Source organism: Acipenser ruthenus, chromosome 5 (assembly GCF_902713425.1).
Source record: "Acipenser ruthenus chromosome 5, fAciRut3.2 maternal haplotype, whole genome shotgun sequence".
NCBI lineage: Eukaryota > Metazoa > Chordata > Actinopteri > Acipenseriformes > Acipenseridae > Acipenser > Acipenser ruthenus.
In genome coordinates this window covers 19,238,016-19,262,749 of record NC_081193.1, presented here as the reverse complement: position 1 = coordinate 19,262,749, position 24,734 = coordinate 19,238,016, and the positions used below count along the sequence as shown (strand labels likewise).

Below are 24,734 nucleotides of genomic sequence, written 5' to 3'. Positions count from 1 at the left end.
GGAGTATGTATTGCTTCAATACTGTATAAATTTAAAATATGTAAGTTGTGTCAGTATCCCTATTCAACAAATTCAGTTAACAAAAAACTGCAATACATCTGGAGTTGGGTGCATTTCTAAAGAGCAGGAAGACCTCTGATGTGTTTTACAGATAAATGTGTAATTTACTCAAAGAAATTGCATACACCCTCCCGCACACACGTACTTCCTGAAAACAAATACAAGTTTCAGAATATGCTAAATGTGGTACCGTTTTTCTGCCCTCTGTTGCACAGCTTATGTTAGAACTACGAGTAGTGTCTCAAGTTTAAGAATATCTACCCTGGTTATATCTGAACAATGCTAAAACATAAAACCTAAAGGTCTAAGCATTTTTTTGTTTTTTTTGTAGAAGGTGCATTTGGGCTCACAGCTGTAAATACATGGGCACCGCCTGTGCTGATATCCATTTACAAAGCTGTCAGATAATGGGGCTCAACCATCAACCTTTAGATATTTTGTTTCTCAGACAATATGAACAGATTTAATATGATTATAGAAAGATAACCACCCACTTGTCATTAATTATCTGGTTGCCATTGAAATGCTTCTGATTTACAGGTAACAGGTGTTTATAAAGTAATCCATAGAGGATATGGTTGAGTGTAACAGCAGTAAGTGGTGAAATATCCCTGAGCCTGTTGCGTTCACTGAGAAACCCACTGCTAATACTGTAGGCCTTTCCTTGTATACATAAAGGATTTAACTGTTTAACAGCACTAAAACAGCATTGTCAAGTTATATGAAACCACATTTTCCTGTTATACACACAAAGAAAACAAATTACATTTGGTGATACCTTGACTTTGGTTCCAGTCTTACAGCAGTCATACAGCATAGAAACATTTCCACTGTCACTACTGATACCTTCACATCCTGGTTCCATTGACAACTGTATTGTGCTGATAAGCAATATTAAGTGCAAGGTTTAGAGAGTGCTAACATAGCTCCACTCATTGAAGGTATTTTGTTATTTTGATTTTTTTGTGTGAATTGTTCCATATGCCTAATGCATGAACCAAAGGCATAACTAGGATTTTATTGTGTAGTGAAAGTGCAATTTGAGTTGTTGTCTCCACGTTTAGTACACATCTGTATTCTGTGATTTAGTCAGTTATTTCCGTTACCGACTAGTGTTTACCCCGGCCCATATCCATGACAAACCACACGCAAATAGTACATTGCTATGTTCTATGGCTCCTTCACTTGAGTCCCATTACTTGTAGTGTCCAGCTGAGTATGTGAGTGAAGCGGAACCATTTTGCTAGGAGTGTGGAGTGGAGTGGAGTGGAGTGGGTAAAGTGCCTGAGCGGAGCGTGAGCACAAAAAGCCTCTGGCACCACGCCTGCTCCAAAAGATGTTTTGCAAAGGAAAAATATTTGACACTGTACATCGCCCTGTATAATTAAAGTTAACAAAATAACCAGTAATCAATAATATCCAGTTTGCACAGCAAGAGTTTTATTACAACAGCGAAAGCCATTGTGTGCTTATATATGAACCATGTTAATTGCATATTTCACAAAGCTTATACAATTAAACAAATCTTTAACCACATGATATGTGCAAAAGGTTCAGTGTATGTTAGGATCCCAAGCCGAAATACGACCCCATCAGCTTGGGCTTAAATTACTTTAAGATAGCTGAAATCGTGTCGTTCGGCTTGGGGTTGTCTTGTGAATGATCCTATCGAGGTGCAGAAGATTCACTTTACTCAAACTGGGGAAATAAAAGCCTTGGAGCGAGCGGTTTCAAAGAGGAAGAGAGTGAGGAGCGGTGTTTATGAGCGCTCCACTCCGCTCACATGCTGTGGTGTCCAGTAGCAAATAACTGTTTCACAGCTACATTGTTTCATGTGGTCATATCAATGATACACATGACACGTATGTAGTACTAGAGGCGCAAAACAATTGCATCCCAAAAGTAGACAAATCTAAATCTAAAACAAAATTGTCCAAATGGTTTAATAGATCAATTAAAGAAAAAAAAAAAAAAAAAAAATATATATATATATATATATATATATATATATATATATATATATATATATATATATATATATATATATAATATTTCAGAGAAAAAAGGCACTTTACAGAGTGTTTAAAAGGGACCAAGAACAAAGTACACAGAGTACTTGGAACTGCAACCACAAGTCAAAAAGGAAGTTAGAAAGGCCAAGAGAGAGATAGAAATGAGCATTGCTAAGGGGGCTAAAACCAATTCTAAAAAGTTTTTTCAATATTATAACAGCAAGAGAACATTCAAAGAGGAGATAAAATGTCTAAGAGATGCAAATGGCAAAATCACAGATTAAGAGAAAAAAAATAGCAAATATATTAAATTATTACTTTTCACAAGTTTTTACAAAGGAGGATACAGACAACATGCCTCACATGTTGACCTGTTCCTATCCAGTTTTAAATAACTGTAGCATCAGAGGCAGAAGTGTTAAATGGATTAGGAGCTCTTAAAATAAGCAAATCCCCTGGGCCAGATGAGATCCTCCCAATAGTACTCCAAAGAAATGAAAGAAGTTATTTACAAACCGCTAACCAAGATTATGCAACAGTCTCTTGACACGGGTTGTACCGACAGACTGGAGAATTGCAATACCAATCCACAAAAAGGGAGACAAAACCGAACCAGGTAACTACAGACCAATAAGCCTGACTTCTTCTATTATATGTAAACTTATGGAAACTATATAATAAGATCCAAAATGGAAAATTACCTATATGGTAACAGTATCCTGGGAGACAGTCAGCATGGCTTTAGGAAAGGGAGATCTTGTCTAACCTGCTTGATTTTTTTTTCGAGGATGCAACATCGACAATGGATAATTGCAAAGCAAATGACATGGTTTATTTAGATTTCCAGAAAGCTTTTGACAAAGTCCTGCATAAAAGATTAATTCTCAAACTGAACGCAGTAGGGATTCAAGGAAATGCATGCACATGGATTAGGGAGTGGTTAACATGTAGAAAACAGAAAGTACTGATTAGAGGAGAAACCTCAAAATGTAGCAAGGTAACCCGTGGTGTACCACAGAGATCAGTATTAGGTCCTCTGCTCTTCCTAATCTACATTAATGACTTAGATTATGGTATAGTAAGCAAATTTGTTAAATTTGCAGAGGACACAAAAATAGGAAGAGTGTCAAACACCATTGTAGCAGCAAAGGTCATTCAAAATGATCTAGACAGCATTCAGAACTGGGCAGACACATGGCAAATGACATTTAATAGAGAAAAGTGTAAGGTACTGCACGCAGGCAATAACAATGTGCATTATAAATATCATATGGGAGATACTGAAATTGAAGAAGGAATCTATGAAAAAGACCTAGGAGTTTATGTTGACTCAGAAATGTTTTCATCTAGACAATGTGGGGAAGCTATAAAAAAAGGCCAACAAGATGCTCAGATATTTAGTGAAGTGTTGAATTTAAATCAAGGGAAGTAATGTTAAAACTTTAGAATGTATTAGTATGATCTCATCTAGAATATTGTGTTCAGTTTTGGTCACCTTGCTACAAAAAAGATATTGCTGCTCTGCAATGCACAATAGAATCATTTTTAAATCCTCAAAAATCAAAACTTGGACCCTCCTGCTTCATCTATGCAATTTATTTTCGTAAGTAAATAAAAATGTGCAGCCAGCCTTACAGTATTAAAATGTATTAAAAAAATAATCAAAAAGGATTGATCTAACTTATACGTGCAAAATATGGATATGAGCTTTGCCTTTTTTGAAAAGAAAACTCAACTGATGCCAAAAAGTAATGTGAAACATACCAAAGTGGCACTTCTGTAGACCTCTGTGAGCCGTTTGGTTTTCATTAATATTTGAGAAGAACGTCATAAACAACATTTTTAGTAAATGTTTACAGCATTTTGTATTGGTAACAAATAAATCAATAAAGGCTTGAGGCCAAATTAAATGTATGTTTAAAAATGGCAGCATATATGCCATAGGCTACTGTATTCTATAATATACACCCCCCCCCCCCCCCCCATGCTTTTTTCTGCATTCGGGTTAAACCTGAAAACTCCCCAAATAGGCACATACTGTATTTGAACACATGCGCAGTTGTCTGTGATTCAAATGCAACAGAGCAGAACTGGCGCCGATGACAGTAAGCTGATTTACCTATTAGAAAAATGTGGCTTCTTAGTGTAATATATACAGTGCCTATAGAAAGTCTTCACCCCCTTTCAAAATGTTCACATTTTGTTGCCTTATAGCCTGGAATTAAAATGCATTAAAATAGTTTTTTTTTTTTCATTTATCTACACATCCTACCCCACAAGTTCCAAGTGAAAAAAAAATTCTAGAAATTTGTAGAAAATTGATTAAAAATAAAACTGAAATAGCTTGGTTGGATAAGTGTCCACCCTCCCTTGTAATAGCAATCCTAAATTAGCTCAGGTGTAACCAATCGCCTTCAAAATCACACACCAAGTTAAGTGGCCTCCACCTGTGTTAAACTGTAGTGATTCACATGATTTCAGGATAAATTCAGCAGTTCCTGTAGGTTCCCTCTGCTGGGTAGTGCATTTCAAAGCAAAGACTCAACCATGAGCACCAAGGAGCTTTTAAAAGAACTCTGGGACAAAGTTGTTGAAAGGCACAGATCAGGGGATGGGTATAAATAAATATCAAAGGCCTTGAATATCCCTTGGAGCACGGTCAAGACAATTAAGAAGTGGACAGTGTATGGCACCAGCAAGACCCTGCCTAGATCAGGCCGTCCCTCCAAACTGGATGACCGAGCAAGAAGGAGACTGATCAGAGAGGCTACCAAGAGGCCAATGGCAACTTTGCAAGAGCTACAGGCTTTTATGGCCAAGAATGGTCAAAGTGTGCATGTGACAACAATATCCCAAGCACTCCACAAATCTGGCCTGTATGGTAGGGTGGCAAGAAGGAAGCCATTACTCAAGAAAGCCCACCTTGAATCCCGTTTTGAAGTATGCAAAAAAACACTCGGGAGATTCTGTAGTCATGTGGCAAAAAGTTTTGTGGTCTGATGAAACTAAAATAGAAGTTTTTGGCCTAAATGCAAAGCGTTATGTTTGGCGCAAACCCAACATAGCACATCACCCAAAGAACACCATCCGTACATGGTGGTGGCAGCATCATGTTATGGGGATGTTTCTCATTGGCAGGGACTGGGGCACTTGTCAGGATAAACGGGAAAATGAATGGAGCAAAGTACAGCGAAGTCCTTGAGGAAAACCTGCTGCCCTCTGCAAGAAAGCCAAAACTGGGACGGAAGTTCACCTTTCAGCATGAGAACGACCCAAAGCACACAGCCAAAGCTACACTGGAGTGGCTAAGGAACAAAAAGGTAAATGTCCTTGAGTGGCCCAGTCAGAGCCCCGACGTAAATCCAATCGAAAATTTGTGGCTTGACTTGAAGATTGCTGTCCAACGCTCCCCAAGGAACTTGACGGAGCTTGAAGAGTTTTGTAAAAAAGAATGTTCAAATATTGCCAAATCTAGGTGTGCAAAGTTGGTAGAGACCTATCCCAACAGACTCACAGCTGTAATTGCTGCCAAAGGTGCTTCCACCAAGTATTAACTCAGGGGGGGTGGAGACTTTTCCAATTATGGTATTTCAGTTTTGTATTTTTAATATATAATTTTTTTTCTCAATAAAAACTTTTTTCCCCTTAACAGTGTGGAGTATGGTGTGTAGATAAGTGGAAAAAAATCCTCATTTAAATGCATGAAACTCTGAGGCAACAAAATGTGAAAAAAGTTCAAGGGTGTGTAGACTTTCTATAGGCACTGTGTGTGTGTATATATATATATATATATATATATATATATATATATATATATATATATATATATATATATATATATATATATATATATATGAGAGAGAGAGTGATAGATTTAGATTTTTCAAAATTACAGCAATATAGCTTTAAGGTTTTTTTTTTCTTTTGTTGCACATTTTTCTTCTCAGTTATTTGTTTTATGAGTGTGTTTAAGCCAATCATTTAGATGTAGCAGTCGATAGTTTCTCTTTGTAAAACAGCATGGAGTAAAGTTGTTTAGTTCTGTGTGCAATTATACTTGCAACTCCACTACAAAATAAAACTTGATTGGAATAGAGAAATTCCTCCATATACAGTATGTGTGAGAGAGATAGATGTCATCAAAAGTTTGCATACCCCAATGAAATATACATACGTTGGGGATTTAAACTATTGTTTATTTCTTTCTAAATAAAAACCCAGTTTCTACCTGAATTTATTCTTTCTTGATTTAAATCTACCTGATTTTTTTCATTAAATAATTCTACCCGATTTTAAAAAAAAAAAGCATTCACCCGAATTTGGAAAGAAATTTCACCTGAAAGTCAGACACCCTAATAAGCTGTGTATAATAATTAAAAAATAAAAATAAAAATAAAAAAAATAAAAATAAAAAAAAAGTTTGCAGTAAGAAAAAAAAACAGAAACACTCACTCAGAATGCTTAATTGTAAGAGGGCAGACAAGTTTGATGTCCTTTAGGATGATTAAACCCTGATATCTACACAGACTTTAGGGGGTCCCTCATTACACAGGTGTGTTCTTTGATTCATTAGGTTACATTTTATCCTTTCCTGATTTTTTTTTTTTTTTGCCAGTCTGATGCTGCCACAATGTCAAACCGTTGTGTCTCAGAAACCATTTGAGATTTGCGACTTCATATTTGCAAGGTTATATACATAATTTATGCTAAATGTGATGCTGACCATGAAATTAGCCCGACTTAATATGTTATTGTATTTAATGTCTGGTACACAGCTGTTTTCTTTGATTTTCTTACTTAAGTTCTGTTAAAAGTTCTAACCAGTAAGTAAAGTCTTTCACTTCCACATTGCTTGAAACTCTGGCCATATGAATGATACAGAGCACATGCTTTGACATAGGCTCTAGTTGTTACGCAGTTGTATTCTACGATTCTCTCATTAACATTCCGTTATATGTGGTGTCCAGTAAACGTTAACCTTTTCATTGCTATGTTGTTTGCAACTTCTTTTCACAATGAAGGAATCTTTTTCACATTTGTTTTATTTTATGGTTACAAACCATCCGATCTGATACGACATGCCCCTTAGATTACGCTTTGTTTTTGTTCACATGCATACTTTAAAATCTATCGCAGCAAAAAGACTGAAGAGAGAGAGAGAGGTATATTGGATAGCTTCGACATTTTTGCCTGCTGTGGGCAGGCAGGTGGACACCCAGAAGTTTTATACCCTAGAACATTGTGTTACATGTTAGTTAATCCTCTCTGTTCTCTTAGCTCACTCACTGCCAGACACAGAGCTCTGCCCTAAACAGTAGCCTTTTTCTGTACCTGCCAAATGAGTAAATAGACCCTGTGTTTTGTTTGACCATAGTTTGCATTTGCTTACTTGGGTGTAGAGCTGGCAAGAGAGGTGGCTGAATCAATTTACTGTGGGCAGCAAATATGTTAAGTTTAGATGCTGTAGGTCTCCTGAATTAAAAGCAGGGTTTATGCTTGCAATAGACAGAGCACCAGTGGTTTTCCGGTTGTATTTTGTCTTTTTTCCCCCCTGATAGTTTTAATTTGAGAGACCTTGCCCTTTTATGAAGCAAGTGCAAAGGCAACGGTACATTTTCAGAGCAGAATAAAACAATTACAAGAAACCGTTAAATTAGTTTAATTAGTATTAGTTTCTTCTTAATTTTATAATGTTCAATTATGTTCCTCTGAAAATGTGCTGTTAAAGTACTTTGTGTGCCTACTTTTGGTTCATAGTCTGCTCGCTGGCTTAAATGCTTATCCAATTGTGATGAAATGATGGGGCATTCTTTAGCGTGAGAGTATCATGATCTGGTGGAATAACAAGGATCTGTCCGTCTGTCCATGCTTTTTTTTTCGTTGCATGCAGGTCATGGTGATCTTCTTTTTTACGACTCTAATAGTGGTTATTGTGTACTTACTGTACAGCCTAGGCAGAAAACACTTGTACAGTACAATACTTGTCATAAGTACATCTGGTGTTCAAATGAATCACTTATTTTAATAAAAACGTTTAATAAAAACAGTATAGATGTCATGCAATTTGATAACCATGTAACTACATGAATGAGATGATGAGTTGTGGGTGCTACAGATTGAAATCATATCATAAGATTATAAAAGACTGTACAGATAAACATCTCTCTGCTGCTTAGTCTGTAGATAGTGTGGATGTGAATCGTAATTGACCTAGGCAAGTTATGGTGGTGGAAAAAGAGAACAAATTCTAAATATTATGCAATAGGTAAGCTTCACTTAAACTAAGCTGTAACTGGCAGATAAATCAATCCTGACTCTTGCTTCTGGTCAAGGGGCTGTGCTAGTTTAGAGTCCAGAGCGCACACACACTATAAAGCACCCTTTTCACAGTTCTGTTATTTTAAGTGAAAGTAAATATTCATGAAATTTTGAAATTGATGTAGTTTATAATTTGGTAGCCTGACTTGGACAGGATTGAAAGCCCACTATCTAAACCAACAGCTTCTGACTCTAATTTTCCTTGTGAGTGATTCTGTGGGTAATAGTGTGTGGATGTGCAGGTTTCTTCAATTAATGGTACACTGGACTCTTGACCGGAGGGTTGTGGGTTCAATCCCCAGTGGGGGACACTGCTGTTGTACCCTTGAGCAAGGTACTTTACCTAGATTGCTCCAGTAAAAACCCAACTGTATAAATGGGCAATTGTATGTAAAAATAATGTGATAACTGTATAATGTGAAATAATGTATAATGTGATATCTTGTAACAATTGTAAGTCGCCCTGGATAAGGGCGTCTGCTAAGAAATGAATAATAATAATAATAGACTATAAAACAAGTTGTCTTCAAGATCATTGCATGATTGTCAGCGATTATAAATCTCATGGTATGTATGTATGTATGTATGTGTGTTCAAATTGCAAATGTTTTTTGTTCTTGTTCAAGCTATTATTGTTCAGCTATTATTATTTATTTCTTAGCAGCTATGGCCAAAAGTTTTGCATCACCTAGAATTTTAGGATTAAAACATACCAGTAATTAAAATAATAATAACAGAATAGGAACATAATTTAAATCTTTTATTTAACACCACGTAATCAAAGAAACTATAAAATGATATCGCAAAAGTCTACCTAAAGCCATAATAGCAGTACAGTATTTCATGTTTGATTTTTTTTTAAAACATTTTGTCTGTTTTTTGTTAAAGTATATGGAAAACTACAAAGTAGTTTAATATGTTAACGTAACATTCAGCAGGTTTCATTTGACTTTATGAAGCAAAATTAGTTAATTCTATAGGATGAGGGAAAACTTTTGGCCATATTTTTATATCTGTTGTAAAAACTATTAGCATATCTCTGACACTGATGCACAGTACAATTACACAGTTTTAGCAACTTTATCAAACTGTTAATATTCCAATTTCCATTTAAGCAAGTGCTTCTGATTAATATTATTATAAGCTGTCTGCTATCAAGAGTTTTTTTTGTTTGTTTTTTGTTTTTTTTAGAATATCCACTTCTGGCACTATTTCTGTATTAAGAGAAAAAATGCCATGATATTTAGGAACTATTTAAGTAATAGTGAACAACAAATAATAAAAGGTATTAATTTACATTATTAAATAAGGTATGATCCATTTGTGAATTGTTTGGCAGGGTTGTTATAGCTCATTTGATCTGTGCAATAATTTTACAAAAGCATAATTGTGTTAGTTTTTTTTTTAATGGACAAATGTTTATGATGGGATTTGAAAGAACACTTTTGGTATCACTACAAAACTCATATAGTAGCATTCTTAATTGAAGATCTTTATTGGGAATTTACATAACACTACAAAAGCTGTTTCCGTTTAAAGTCCTGAATCCTAAACGCATTTAATAAAAAAGGATGTGGCAAATTTACAGAAAACCAACATCATTTTACTTCCCTGGCAGACATTTAGATGGGTGTTTCAGACTACCACTACGTACCTGCCAACTTTTGACAATCTGGATTTTTTTTGGGGGGGGCGGAATTACTGATGGACTTTTTATAAGCAGATCAGTGGTATGCTACAGCATCTGATAATAACAAGCATTATACTGTATAAGAATTCATAGACATACAGTAATTACTTATGATATATTCATACCTTTTTCACTGTTTCCCCTGTAGCGTGTGGTTGTGTGGCAGACTTGGCCATCTTTATCAAGGCATTAGTGGGCTTCCACACAGCACATTCACTTTGGTTGCCAAAAGTCCCTTCAGCACTGCATTACTGTTTGCTGTGAGCCCCATAAAGTATATATACAGTTGAAGCTGCTTAAGCGGGACACCCCGGTGGAGTGAACAACCGTCCCACTTAAGCAGGCGTCTCGCTGAAGAGAAATGCAGTTAAACAACGCAAGAAGTCAGATTAGTCAATTAGTACAGCTGATAAAATGCACAGAAACACATGTGAACAAGTATTGAAAGCTTTAAAAGCATTTATTGCTAATTAAGTCTTTCTTAAGTGCTGTAATTTTGTTTACTGAACATATTAACATTACGTGTCTGCAATACATAATTTACAATGTCTGCAGTGTAATTAATGATAAGACCTGGGAGGATCTCAGTCAACCAGGTCTGTGCTGCTGCTGAATCAGCATCCTGCTTTTCGCCATGCTCACACTTAAACACTATCTGGTGTCTTTGCTTCCAGCGAGAAAGACGTCCATCATTTGGTTCAAACTCTGTGTGCCCCATCTGTACAGCGAGGTCCTGAGCTTTTGGTTTAAGCTTTGCCCATAATATGTGTGTCCCGTTTAGCTGGCGTGTGTGTGTGTGTATATATATACTTCGGAAGGTATGTGACTAAGATAAGATAATAGATTCTGTTTCATCATTGTCATTCTTTTTGTGTTATGCTTACAAAATGCAGCCCTTACACATACTATAATAAGAACAAACACTTATCGTTCCCTGCTGTTAAACATATCCTTTTTTTGTTTTAATCTCTAAAAAAAAGATCAAACAAACCATTGTAACACTTGGTATAGTTAAACTTGGATTATTCTTTCATAATGCGCGGCCCGTTATAAACATGAGGTTAAACTAGTTTTCTGGCTATGCGGTCCGTGATAAAAGTTTGGTTGTGCACCTTTGATCTATAGGAACCTACTCTTGAGTTGCCTATGGTTCATTAAAGCCCCTTTCACACTGGCACTCCTACCCGGGTCCCATCGGCCCACCTCAGGATGATGGACGCGGCCGTAACAAGCTGCTTCCGGGGCTTTGATACGAACATTGTGTACTTGCGTCTGTCACCCCAGGACAACCCTGCTTTATCAAAAGCAGTGTGAAATCACGTAGCCAACCGGCACGATATCAGGACCTGACCCAGGTAGAGCATGCCAGTGTGAAAGGGTCTTAAGATGGTCAGTCTTTATAAATATGGCTAAACAGATTAAACAAACGTTCCTTGCGGAAGTGAAACCTTCACGCAGGCATGACCTGTTTGTTATTTCATCAGCTTATGAATGGCCGGCATGCATTTTGTCTCGCTCAACCTACACTGAGCGATTGCACTGAAGTCCAGTAGAGTCCCTTAATACCGTAGATGAAACAGTGGGGGGAAAAAAATCAAAAGAATGTAAAACCAAGAAAGACTAAATGTAGAAGTGATTTGTTTAGGGCAACCCGTATGTTCACAATTATAGTCATGTTTATTGCAATGTATTTGATACATTTTATGTTTTCCTTTCTGTTCTTTATAATTGCTTTTATCAAAGTCTTTTTGATGGGACTATGCAACTAAATTTCCTCCAGCTTTATAAAGCACTATTTTGGGGGCGTTGTTGAGACTAGAGAAAAACTTGTCCTCATTTTGCTGAGAGAAAAATGATTGATCACTGTCCAGTCTGCAAGCTCTAGAAAGACAGTTGTCTCAATAGTTTCCTGGTCAGAACTGAAGCTCTTTGTAACTAAACAAATGGAATAAATTATGCAACTGGATTAAATTATAGATTTTCCTTTGGCATTCATCATGATTTGTTGCACAAAAAAAATTTGTGAAGAGGAGGAAAAAAAAGCTTAAATAAGGAAGTAGTAAAAGTTAATTGATCAGATACAGTGCAGTTCTCACAGTTAAGGGTCAACAATTAATTAAAGGTCTCAATAAATAGCCAATGATATAGACAGATGTACAAAAGCAGGTATGAACCTTCTGAAAAGCATAAGCTTAACAGCTTTTCCCACTACTACTGAAGATATGCAAATCAGAAAATGGTTTTTAATCGATTCAGACAGCTTGTTTTATTTGTGCAGGCAAAGGGCCTGAAGGGAGTAATTTGGATTCTTGGAGCCAGTAAAAGACACTAATAGATTCCATGAATTCTACCAGTTATTAATTGTAGTGGGGCCCAAAAGTATTAACACAAAAAAAAAAAAAAAAAAAAAAAAAAAAAAGAGAGAGATCCAGATTTCCTACTGTAAGTGGTAATAACGTCAATGTGAATTTCAACTTTTTATACTGCTAGATCGAAGGGTAGTAATGTATTTGGCCTCCCAACTGTAACGTTTCCCTCCTTAATCTTTTTTTGATGATTCCAGGTGACATTTAATAATGAAAATTGTTGGCAGCTTATATATTAACCCAGTTGCCTCTTCAGAGCCCTATTTCCAACACTATGGGCCCTATTTAGCAACGTTCGCAGATCCCTCAGGCAGAGGTTTTCAAACTGTGGGGCACTGTTATTAGGGGGGGGGCGCCAATACCTGACTGGAAAATACTTTTTTCTGACTTCCTGGCAATTGTAAAAGCTCTGCGGTAAATGGCAGACTCGGTGATTCAATCTGACCAACCCCCTGTTAAATCTGTCCAATCCCCGTCCACAGAACTTATGTCGTTTCAGACCTATCGTAGCCTGTAAAGTGTATCCATCTTAAAAATATATATTATAACTTTATTAAAGATTAGTCGCTTATTTAAATGTTGCACCTTTGCTGCTGTCCCAGCTGCACTGTATCATGATAGAACGTACAGGACGCTCAACACTACAATATTTTAACGACCCGGCGATTTCCATTGTTGCAGGACTTATTGACTGTCCCATTTGTTTGTCTTTTATGTTTCTGTATTTCATAATGTTTTCCTGTGCCATGCCACGGGGGGGGGGGGGGGGGGGATGTCTGGGGGGGGATGTCTGGGGGGGGGGGGGGGGAGGAGGAATGTCTTGGTTGCCAGTCTGTCTAGGTTCACCAATCCTGGATATGCATTTGTACCCCCAGAATACTGGTGGGAGATTGGGGTCCAAATGGCGTGCCCAGGATTGGTGAAGGCGGATGGAGGGTGTGGTTTAATGCAAAGAGATAAATAGGAGTGCAAGTCTGAGCGCAGTTGTGCGAGTGAGTATCTCGGTGAGAGCGAGAGGTAGACTGGAATTTAGCACAGAGATTTTTATTATTTTGTTTTGCTGTGGCAAAATTGTTGTATTTGACCTGTTCTAATAAACTGCTGAATTTAAGCACAAAGCTACTGCCTGTGTAGAGCCTGCTTTCATTTTACACATGATGTTACAAAATTCATATTTTTTTCTTAATATTGTACTGTTTACTAGAAGAGGGGAATGCAGCAACCAAGAAAAAATCTCTGAAGGGGTAGCAGCAAAAAAAGTTTGGGAGCCCCTGCCCTAAGGCAATCCCAAAACACTTTTGCGGACAGTTAGCGCACCAGAATCAGGCGCACGTGTGGGCAAACTGACTCTGCCCACCTATGTGATTTAGCAAAACCGTGTTTTAGTACCCACCCGGCAAGCCAGCATTAGTGCTGGACGTGGACTGAACTTTAGGGGAGTGTTACAAATGTAATGATTTAGCAAACCATCAACAGTGTTAGCGTTTGCGTTTCAATTGACATATGAAAATGGGGTCTAAACTGTGCGCAAAATTCATGGTCAACTATAAATACCGCTGAAACTACCAGAGAAGCAGGCGAAGAAAAGAGAGAGAGAAAAAAGAGAAATAGAAGAAATATGGAGTGCGGACTGGATTTCTACGTGGCCAGACAAAGAGAGAGGAGGAAGAGGAGACATCCTCCAAATATTTAGAAGTCATCTGTCTTTTCTGAGCCTGTCTGACACACAATGGATGCAGCAATTTTGCATCAACAGACAAACAATCACTGGCATCTACCAACTGCTTCAGGCTGACCTGGAGGGAGACATGCAGAGAGCACACTGTTTGCCTGTAGCACAAAGGGTACCTGCTGCACTAGCATTTTATGCCTCTGGCTCGTTCCAACTTACTGTGGGTTATACTGCAGGCATGAGCCAGTCAGCTCAGTGCGAAATGTAACTGCAATTTTAGTAAAGTGTGCAGGAGAATTCATCCATTTCTCTCACAAGCTGCAACAAAATATAAAGCAGGGTTTTCTTGGGAGGTATGGGTTTCCTAGTGTCCTGGGAGCCATCAATTGCGCACCAACACAGAATAGGCACCTCTACATAAATCGTAAGGGGACCTATTCTGTCAACGTGCAAGTAGTGTGTGATCAGTGGGAAGCAGATCCTGAACTTTAAGCCTCACTGGTGGAGGTTGCGGATTCTGCAATTGCCAGGTAGGTCAGACAAAGCCTTATAGATTACTTTACTTTATTTCATAAGTATTCACTCTCCCCCTCCTGGCTGCTTATTGGTTGTAACCTTACTCCCCCACTGTGCTTTGATTGGCTAGATGCATGTTTTGCTATTTGATGTGCATTAGCCCATGCTTGAGACCCGCCTTCTAAATCACATTTTCATGCACTATCTTGGCGGTTCGCTAGCGTTGTCATTTTTGCCAGGGCGGAAGCGGCTGCGCACATATTTGCTAAATAGGACCCTATGGTTCAAGTGCTGTAGAATACAGATTCCTCGTGCCACAGAACTATGCAATTTCAGTCAGGTGATTTGGAACTAGTTTATGTGTTTCCAGAAACATACTGAGGCCAGATTCTATTAAAAGGTTTTACAAATGTATACAAAAGAGTTGCGGTGACCATTGAGACACATTTACGTGTCACCTCACTCTGTCACACACAATTTTTATTATTTTTTTTAAACCATCCTAAAAAAAACAAAACATAGTTGTTTCTCTTCATAATATAATAAGCAAAGAGTGATTACAAGTTTACAATAAGTAAATAAAGTAAATGCAAGAAGCCACTTTATATCACAGAGTTTAATACAGTCTAATTGCATTGTATATTGTATCTCTTAAGCAAAACGACCATGTATTTCCTGCTTTACCACACAGACTTTATAACGACCCCTTTCTAAAGAAGTACATATAAATCTGTTTGGGTTTATTACTTGGGGTGCATGGCAGTCCATCTGTCAAGCATCTTTATTTTAAAATCATTTTCCACCTACACAGATCACTTTGTTCCATCAAAGATAAATGGAAGTTCACATTTCCTACTCTGTATTTAGGCGTATTGATAGCTAACTGCTTGTAGACCACCTATGAAGAAATTACGTTCCTAAAGTGTACTTTGGTTTCTCTATGTTTACAAATTACACAAACCAAGGAAGCTACTGAGTGAACAGGATAGTACTGGGCAGTATTAGAGCGGTGTAAGGATGTTGAGTCACTGTTTATTTATCTCTATGTAAATATGGGGGATCATATTACACATGTTATAGAATCTGTAATGGAAGGTCTAACAGATATGTTTACTGTAGGTTGCTTAAGTTTGTTTGCTCGTGATTCAGATATTAAGTAAATTAACTTGGGTTTAGTAATGTAATTTACTATTCCCATATCTTCTAAAAACAGAATAAAAATTAAAGAGAATGTTGACTGCAGTAGTATTTTTTCTTCTATAAAACACTACTGATGAAAAGCTAAATTAAAATGGTTGAATTCTGCATGTATGCTGCAGCTTTATATAAATAACAGTAACATGGACAGTTCAGCAATATAGACACATTGTTATAGATAACAAAATACTGAAATTAAAATATTTAGTAAGTAGGCCTTTATTTTTCACTAGCTTTAAAATAATGTGTACTTTATAAAGAAAAAGGAAGTGGCTGTGGCTATACTGTGGTTTTCACTTTCGGCAGAAACCACCACGTTGATATCAAGCTTTCTGTATGTGGGGAACAAAATTTGGCAGAAGTAGTGTGGGAAAAACTGTGAAAAGAAAGCAAAGATACAAACAACACTTAGTGATTTGTACATTTGATAAGGTACATGTAAAAGTGTTAGCATGGTAGCAGCATGGTGAGAAGTCGTTGAGGTTTCCGGTCTTCCGACTCAGGCAATTCCTTCAATAATTTAGGGAAATGGCTAGAATATAGTGATTCATAATACATGTACTTATTTTTAACAGCTCCTTTTAGTTTTCTTACTGTTTACTAGCCGTTAAACACAGGCCTAATGTGCTGTCTGTCAAACCAGGAGGTGTGTTCAGAATCTTTTAAATCAATCCCAGTGCAGAGACCTGGGTAACTGAAGGATCTATCAAACCAGGAGGTGTGTTCAGAACCTTCAATCCCAGTGCAGAGGCCTGAGTAACTGAAGGATCTGTCAAACCAGGAGGTGTGTTCAGAACCTTCAATCCCAGTGCAGAGACCTGGGTAACTGAAGGATCTGTCAAACCAGGAGGTGTGTTCAGAACCTTTTTAAATCAATCCCAGTGCAGACACCTGAGTAACTGAAGGAGCACTTCCTGCATGGTGTTATGTTTATTGATGTGTGGGGGGGAAAAAAAAGGTTGAACAGGGCAAATATGTCATTTTAGACGTTTTAAGTATACTTTTGTGGAAGCTGCGTAAACAGCAATTGTATATAATTGTTGTATGTGTCTGTCAGAGGGGATGGCCCAGGTAAAAATTCCAGTTAGAATTTGACATATTTTATTCCAGTTGAGGCACTATGGGGGTGAATCCATCCTACAGCATTGCACAGTATGAGGATGGCTTGGGAATGTCAGAGTGTTTCTTAATACTTCAGGATAGCCTTTCAGCCCTATTGCCCAAATTGCTACTTGTAACTTAATAGGGGTTATTTTTTGGCAGGTGAATGTATATACATTTTTAAAGGCATTTGTTTATGGTGGAGAAGAGAGAGCAAAGCGTAATGTGCAATTTTCCGGGTCTATATACTTACTCAAATGAATGTCATAAAGCTTGTACTTTCCAGTTCTAGTTATTTTTTATTAGTACAACTCAAGTGTGGTAGTCATTTTAATTCTCTGCTGTCTGTCAGGTGAAGCCCAATGCTGCCAGATTATCACAGTGTGCTGTTAGAGCATTTCAGTCCTAGTCTAGATAGCACCCCTGCTGTCACCAGCCAGGCATTTCTGCTTCAACACTGGGTCCTTTCAGAGATGAGCCTCTAGAGCTGCTTTTTTCACTTTCTGTGGGCTTGGTAGCCAAAGAAACATTTGTTATTTATCAGATTGAAAATATTCTTAATTTAAATTAAATTTTCTTTAATTTTAATATCCAATTTCCTAATTCCCTTCAGACTTTTAGTTGACAGCTCCCTTTTTGTATCTAGGTCATTGTCAATGTTTGCGGCTTTATAAAGGTACAACTGATAAGATCTTTGGGCTTGCCAAGGTTGATAGAGCCCATGGTTGTGAATGTAATTCATGTGTGATCGAATGTCATGAGCTTTGTCAATTATGTCAAACAAGACCAGATTTGTGATTGTATAATAATGTACAGGGTTTGCTAAGTTTGTCCTATTGAGGTGTTTCTGTATACAGTATGGATTCATGTACAGAATGCTATTAATGCTACCTGTTTTTATACTTAGATTACACAAAATATAAAGTGTTGTTAGGAACTGTTTTATATTAATTGTGCTGACTCGGGAGGGGCGAAGACGAACATACGCTGTCCTATGAAGCGTGTGCCGTCAGCCGCCCGCTTCTTTACACACTGCAAGCTCACCGTACAGCCACCTCAGAACTACAGCGTCAGAGAACAATGCAGCTCTGGGCAGCTTACAGGGAAGGCCGCAGGCGCCTAGCCAGACCACAGGGATCGCTGGTGCATGGTGAGCCGAGGACACCCTGGCCGACCCAAGCCCCTCCGGGCGGCGCTCAGCCAATTATGCGCCGCCCCCTGGGAGCTCCCGTCCACTGTCAGCAATGGAATAACCTGGACCCGAATCGGCGATGTCCAGGCTATAGGACGCATCCTGCACTCCACGAGGAGCGCCTTTATCAGATGCGCTCCTCAGGAGCATGACTTGAATATTTTGTTGAAAAAGTTTAGAAAACAATAGAAGGACCAGATAACTTTCTTGAGATACACGGTGTCGGGGGAGTTATTAAGATCCTTCCCAAAGAGCTGAATAAAAGAGAGAACCAGCCTTCCAGAAACGTTGTAGACCACACATAATGTTTAGTATAATAATAATAATAATAATAATAATAATAATAATAATAATAATAATAATAATAAAAATAATAATAAAAAAATAATAATAATAAATAATAAATAAATAAAAAAATAAAAATAAAAATGATTAATTCGTGCATGACAGTTTGAAACTCTCTTCATCCAGCGCGCTGAGATTGAGCAGTTCAGCTGGTACAGTAGTTCAAAGACAGAATAAGCCCATAGCTTCATGGTGAAGTAGTACTGTATTCCTCTTCTATTACAATAAATTCTTCCCTCAGCCTGGCACTGCTGTGCACTAGATGTTGCTGGTGTGCATGAATAACACAGACTTATTAAACAATGTATTGCTTAGCAAGTTAGCAAGATCCCAACATGTTTCCTTGTTTATTTATTTATTTATTTGTTTGTTTATTTATTTATTACCAAAACACCCACAGCTTGTTCATAACTGGGGTGACACAACCACTGGTAAAAGAGTATGTGTGCAGGTAGATTTACCTTGCCGCATGCGCAGAGAAAAAACAGTAGTTGTTGCTTTAGCTCACTCACTCACTCACTCAGTGTTTTTACTCACACCCCATCATTTATTTAATATATCAGTAATGTGATCTGTTTTTTTTATTTTTTTTATATGCTTTCTGTTTCAGGTTTGCTCTGGGGGATGCCCGGCGGCCTCTCCATGTGACGGCCTCTTTAGTGGAAGACGTTGTTCACACCCAACTCATTCATTTGGTAAGAATATTTTCAAGACTTCTTAACAATACACATGTTGTTAACTCTTTGTCTTGCATAATGCATGTTCTAACTGAATGTGCAAGAGGTTAGGGTTAGAGGTGTGCCTTACAGACTGTGGGTTGCACTCCTAATTGTTATTACTTGTCAAATTATCAGTGGATTCCTGTCAGCATCCCAGCATACTTTTGATCTGACACATCTGTATCTATAACTTAATTATCTGTAGTTTCCTGGAAAAAAAGTGAGGTGCATATATAGTACTTTTTTAAAATACAAAAAACACAGAGCTGCAGATTCAAAGAGAACTGCTAAATGTATATAGTTTATCATCTGGTTGAAAATTAAGTTCTGAACTGCAGGTGGAACCAGTTGCAGTACCATTGATAACAGCCAGGCTCGGGAGCTAGGGATCTGTAAAGGCTCCCAAAATTTTAAAGATTTCATTAGGTGCACCATGAAAGTTATGGGAACAACATACTGTACACATGAAACAACCTGGATTATACACCTAAGACCTGTTCATTTAGCAAACATGTAATCGATGGAGGGTTTACTGGGTTATGTGAGATGTCCACTAGATCCATTACAATACCCCACCAAAAAACACTTTTGAGAAGGCCTGACTTCATATAAACTTACTGATGGATGTCTTTAAAAATATGGCAAATTATGAAGATGACTTTTGACGACCAATACAAGGACTAACAATCATCAATATAATGTTTAATTATTTAGTCCTGTTGTTTCAGAGCAGCCTATTACTTGGGGTGGAAATCTGCCCAAAAGACATTCTTCATTGAGCAGTCACTCCATAAAATATTTCGCTTATTGGTAACTTAGTGCAGGAATGAACATGTGCACCTCAGGATAGACCTATTACTTCATACAGTAGACACAACATTGCAGTAGCAATACTGTAATGAAAGAAAAGTTCCTTATGTACCTCATGCCAGTATGTTTTAGACCACAAACAAAAATTGGTGAAGCATAGCCACAGGTATTCTGTAATATACGTTACTGTGATAGACTAACTAGCCAGTAATAAACATATAAGTGAGTACACAGCTGCACCTAAAGAGTAAATAATGGGGTTACAAAAATAGTGTTATGCATCCCCACATGTTGCTACAGCTGTTTAAATAAAGTACCTGTCATTTTTCTTTTCATTGTTAACATCCTTAAACAGTAGCAACAAGTGTGGACTTGTAACACTGTATTTTTTGGAAACCTCGCTAACAGGAGTACAGCGATGCACTTGTATTGGTTTAAAAAAAAAAAAAAAAAAAAAAAAAATTCTCAAAACAAAACCAAAATAAACACAATTCACCTAACTTTTTAAACAAAAAGGCTTAAATGCAGCCCCTCTGACACAGGCCTAGCTCTTGGCAGCGGAGCCTGTTTGTTTTCTTGTATTGGAACTTGGCCGCACTCTACAGCAGGATACCGTCCCCCTACATGCTGTACGTTGGGCTGTGAACAGTCTCGGCACTTGGCTGTTCACAGCCCTGTTGACTGCGGCCTTCTCAGTACTCACACTTCACACAACACAGGTGCTGCTTCTATACACGTGCATTTTTTTTCTCTACTACTATTTGAGTTTTTATCCCAGTTGTTGTGTTTTTTTTTTTTTTTCAGCAGTAAAGGCTGTAGTTCTCATGAATTGAATACTTTGTCGGTAACCCTGACCTGAGGTGACCTTAATGTTTTTTTCAAGAATGAACATTGCTAAGAGGAGGACTTGTAGTAGCCTTGCAGACAAGCTGATTGTTTAACCTTTCACCTGCCCAGGGACAGCTCCTGAGCGGCAGAGGAAGTGAAAGTGCCTCTAAAAGCAGATTGCTTTGACCTTCCATGTGGGACGGAACTCTTAAATCAAGTGTTATTTTAGCATGTTGTTCTCAGCAGATGTACTGCTGTTTGACATGTTGTGCTAACCTACTGCGCAGTAGGTTTTCTTTTTAGTTTGTCAAAATCATGACCACCATCATCTTTTTGTACTGTTTATACAGTGCGTTATTTATTTCGTTATAAAATAGCATTATTTTTTCTGATAACCCAATTACATCTTGAACACTAGTGCTCTTTGAGCCAAATGGGAGATTGCAGCAGTAGAAGGATGTATATAACATCTGAGCTTTGTTACGGCTGAGGAAGGAAATTAAATAAATAAATAAATGAATTAAAAAAAAAAAAATGTAATACAAATATTATTACACAGGAAACAGTTCTATAGCTGATCATTTCAACATGGGTTAATTACAGTAGGGAGCAAAAGCTCTTAAAAATGAAGTTTGTATTCACACATACTGTATGCTGTTAATTCTGTTGAAACACGGTCTGTTTTGTTTGTATTATCATAAGAACATAAAGTTTACAAACGAGAGGAGGCCATTCGGCCCATCTTTCTCGTTTGGTTGTTAGTAGCTAATTGATCCCAGAATTGTCATCAAGCAGCTTCCTGAAGGATCCCAGGGTGTCCGTTTCATTATTATTATTGTTATTATTGATTAAGTTGAATACATACAAGGCCAAAAAGGAAGTTGTCCTCTCTTTTGTACATCATTACTCAGAAGTGAAATCTTTCTTGTCTTGTTCGTTTAATAAGGCCATATCAGTAGCGCTGCCTGTACATAGTATCCTGACATCAGTAGCTAGTCTGGACGATTCCCAATTATATGCAAATAAGATTATACATTATTATATTATAAGCCATCAGTGAGTCAGTTTGCCAATCTTTATAGTCCAAAGGGTGTATTACTGAGTTCTGTAGGCAATATATTGTACAACACCAGAATATTACACAATATACCAGTACCAGTATTTTAACAGTATAGCAGTAATAAAAGACGACTAAATATAATTGTTTTCCCTAATGCCACTGAAAATTGTAATCTGTATTCCTGCACTGTGGCAGTAGTATCATTTTGATGGGGTGGAGTAGACTATATTGGTATGGAAATGTGAGAAATAAAACAATAATGTGTAAAAAAAAAAAAAATCAGCTGTGATGGAATACTGTAGAAATATGTATTGTTGCAAATAAGAGTGAAAGGATTTACTAAATGTGAATATTTTTTTTTCATAACCTTATTACTCAGGGATACATATATAAATAGACACACTGGCCTAAGAAGACAAAACAGCCTAATTTAGTTTCTGGGGCATTGTGAAAATAGGCAAGTCTAATTTAGTGGGGAATGTTTGATCTGGGCCGCTACATTGTATCTGTTGCGTGTCGCAATATTTCACTTCTGCAAGCTTGATCCATCTATATTTCCCAGTACACATAACTAGATAGACCCAAATGACATTATGAAGAATGAAAAATAAAATCATTATGAAGGTGATAAACTTAAATTATTATTATTATTATTTTATTTTTTTTACGAGTCTATTATTTCTAGTTTTGCCCAGGTGTAACCGAGCAGTTGACTATAATTTTTGAGCATGCTATTTAAGCAAGACCACAGTAGTAATAGACCGAATTACACAATAAATGTCTCCCAGATGGTCTGTGAACACTCTCTGTCCTGTACATGTATACACAGAGTGTGTTCCGGTTTGCTGAGCTGTATATATACTCAGTGACTTAGCACAAAGTTCTAATGTTTGGGTTAGCCAAAAGATTGTTTCCATCCTGTGATTCATTAGGTCCCTGTGGTACCTCTGCTTCCTCTCTCCTAATACAATTACAAACTATATTAGTTTGCCGTATTTTGATAACCTCCAAATTGATGTCCTGCTCAGGGAGTTGCACTGCGGCCTTGTAAAACACTGATTCTTTATTAATCCTAAATATGACAAACACAGCTTTTAAATACCAGCCAATATCTTTTAATCTAAATGTTATCACTGAAATCAGTTTAAAAAGTCAAGCAAGTATGTCATATTCTGTATATAAGAACACATTTTTACATATTATGGTAGCTTTGCAACAGATCAGTAGCATTCTTTAAGTTTTGTTAACATTAAATGAAAGATGACAGAAATCAAGTCATGGTCAAGTTAACTTGTCTTGTGAGCTTCAGTAGAACTCAGTACATTTATCCTCCTCCTGATAGGTTAGCTAAGACCATATGATCTTCACCTATACTGACCTCCACTTAACATCCTCATGACTCATTCAGTAGCTATAGGAAGAAAGCCATAATATAACCACTCTAAATCTAACCACCTTAATCATTAGTACTACAAGCTGGAAAACTGCAGTCAAAGCTTAGAACAGCAAAAAAAGTCATACTGTACAAGGAAAATGAGGTCATTTGGTTAACATCTGTACGTTTTTTAAATGAGCGCAACATTTAATGATTTTCAGCTACAAACAGCTGTAGTGAAGCAAGGTATTATTGAATCATGATAACATTTACCACTTTTAATATATGGTATGCACGTCATTCTGCAATTACAAGATAACACCCTTCCTTAACGCCTTTTATGTCTGCCAGTATGATTTCAGCTTTTAAAACTAATAAAGATCACAGAGACCTCCAAAACAAGAAATGCAGTATTCTGCTTGTTGGCAAACAGAGTTTCAGTAGGGTTATTACACTGACACCTAGTGTTCACCATTACGTCTTCTCCCCACACCTTATGTGCTCAGATTTGTGACATCAAGGCAGTTTTTGCTCATTTTACCACTCAGCCATGGGTCTGAATTAGCACAGGGTGTGAGGTTACTGATATAAAATGACAGGGTATTTGTCTAAGAGACCATTATTTTGCTAGTCATCCTATGCGACTGCATTTAAGTTTATTCAGGCATTTTCTGTATAATTTAATACAGAATGTGTGTTTCAAAAACCAATTATTATTATTTTTTTAAATTTAGTGTGTCCAGTTATAATTTTTCTCCTAATTTGGAACGCCAATTACTTTTTTCATCACCCCAGCAATTCCCCACATGGCTCAGGAGATTCGGTGGACGTCCTCCGATCCCACCACCAAGGAAGCTTCCTTTTTCACCCAGGAACTCAACAGCAGATGTCAGCGAGCTACTGACCTCTGAAGGGCAAAGGCCAGCCCTGCAGGTGTCTGCTCTGAGCTCACTGGGCGCCTGGCCAGCAGGCTTCGATGTAGACCGATGAGCAGAAAGTCTCTGCCGGTTTTACCTACCTCACCCAGTTCCCAGTAAAAACTAGCCTACTTCGCTGAGCCAGGACGCGAACCTGCGCTGTATGACCACGCGGCAGTGCTTCTACCAGGTGAGCCACTCGGGGACCCACAAACACATTTTAAACTTTAAATAAATGTTATATTTCCATTTAACTAGTGTTAACTATGAGGCATACCACTGTTTTTTAAACCAAATATATATATATATTTTTTTAATATTACAGTCAGAATCCTTTTCTGGGAAAACCAGTATTATTTCTTTGTACTCTTGTTGGCATGATTTAAGGTTCTATATGTTTTCGGTGATCTCCTCTGCAGGGGTATATAATGCTATTTTTAACTGATAGTTTTTCTGCATGAAGATATTTTTTTCTAATGTTGCAAAAGTTTCTTTAAATATACCGTGCTCCCCCTTTATAAGGCAGCCCTTTATACCGCGGAACAGGTTATAAGGC

The 24,734-nt window shown here is 37.5% G+C and overlaps 1 protein-coding gene across 3 annotated transcripts in view; it reads left to right on the top strand.

Annotated features, from left to right (window-relative positions):
* LOC117403042 (transcription initiation protein SPT3 homolog) overlaps nt 1–24,734 on the top strand; it is a 204,548-nt gene that overhangs the window by 92,697 nt on the left and 87,117 nt on the right. For all 3 annotated transcript variants that reach the window (XM_059023763.1, XM_034004896.3, XM_034004894.3), the window contains exon 3: nt 19,080–19,164. In XM_059023763.1, the coding sequence (XP_058879746.1) occupies nt 19,080–19,164 (85 nt within the window). The remainder of the gene's footprint in view (nt 1–19,079; nt 19,165–24,734) is intronic.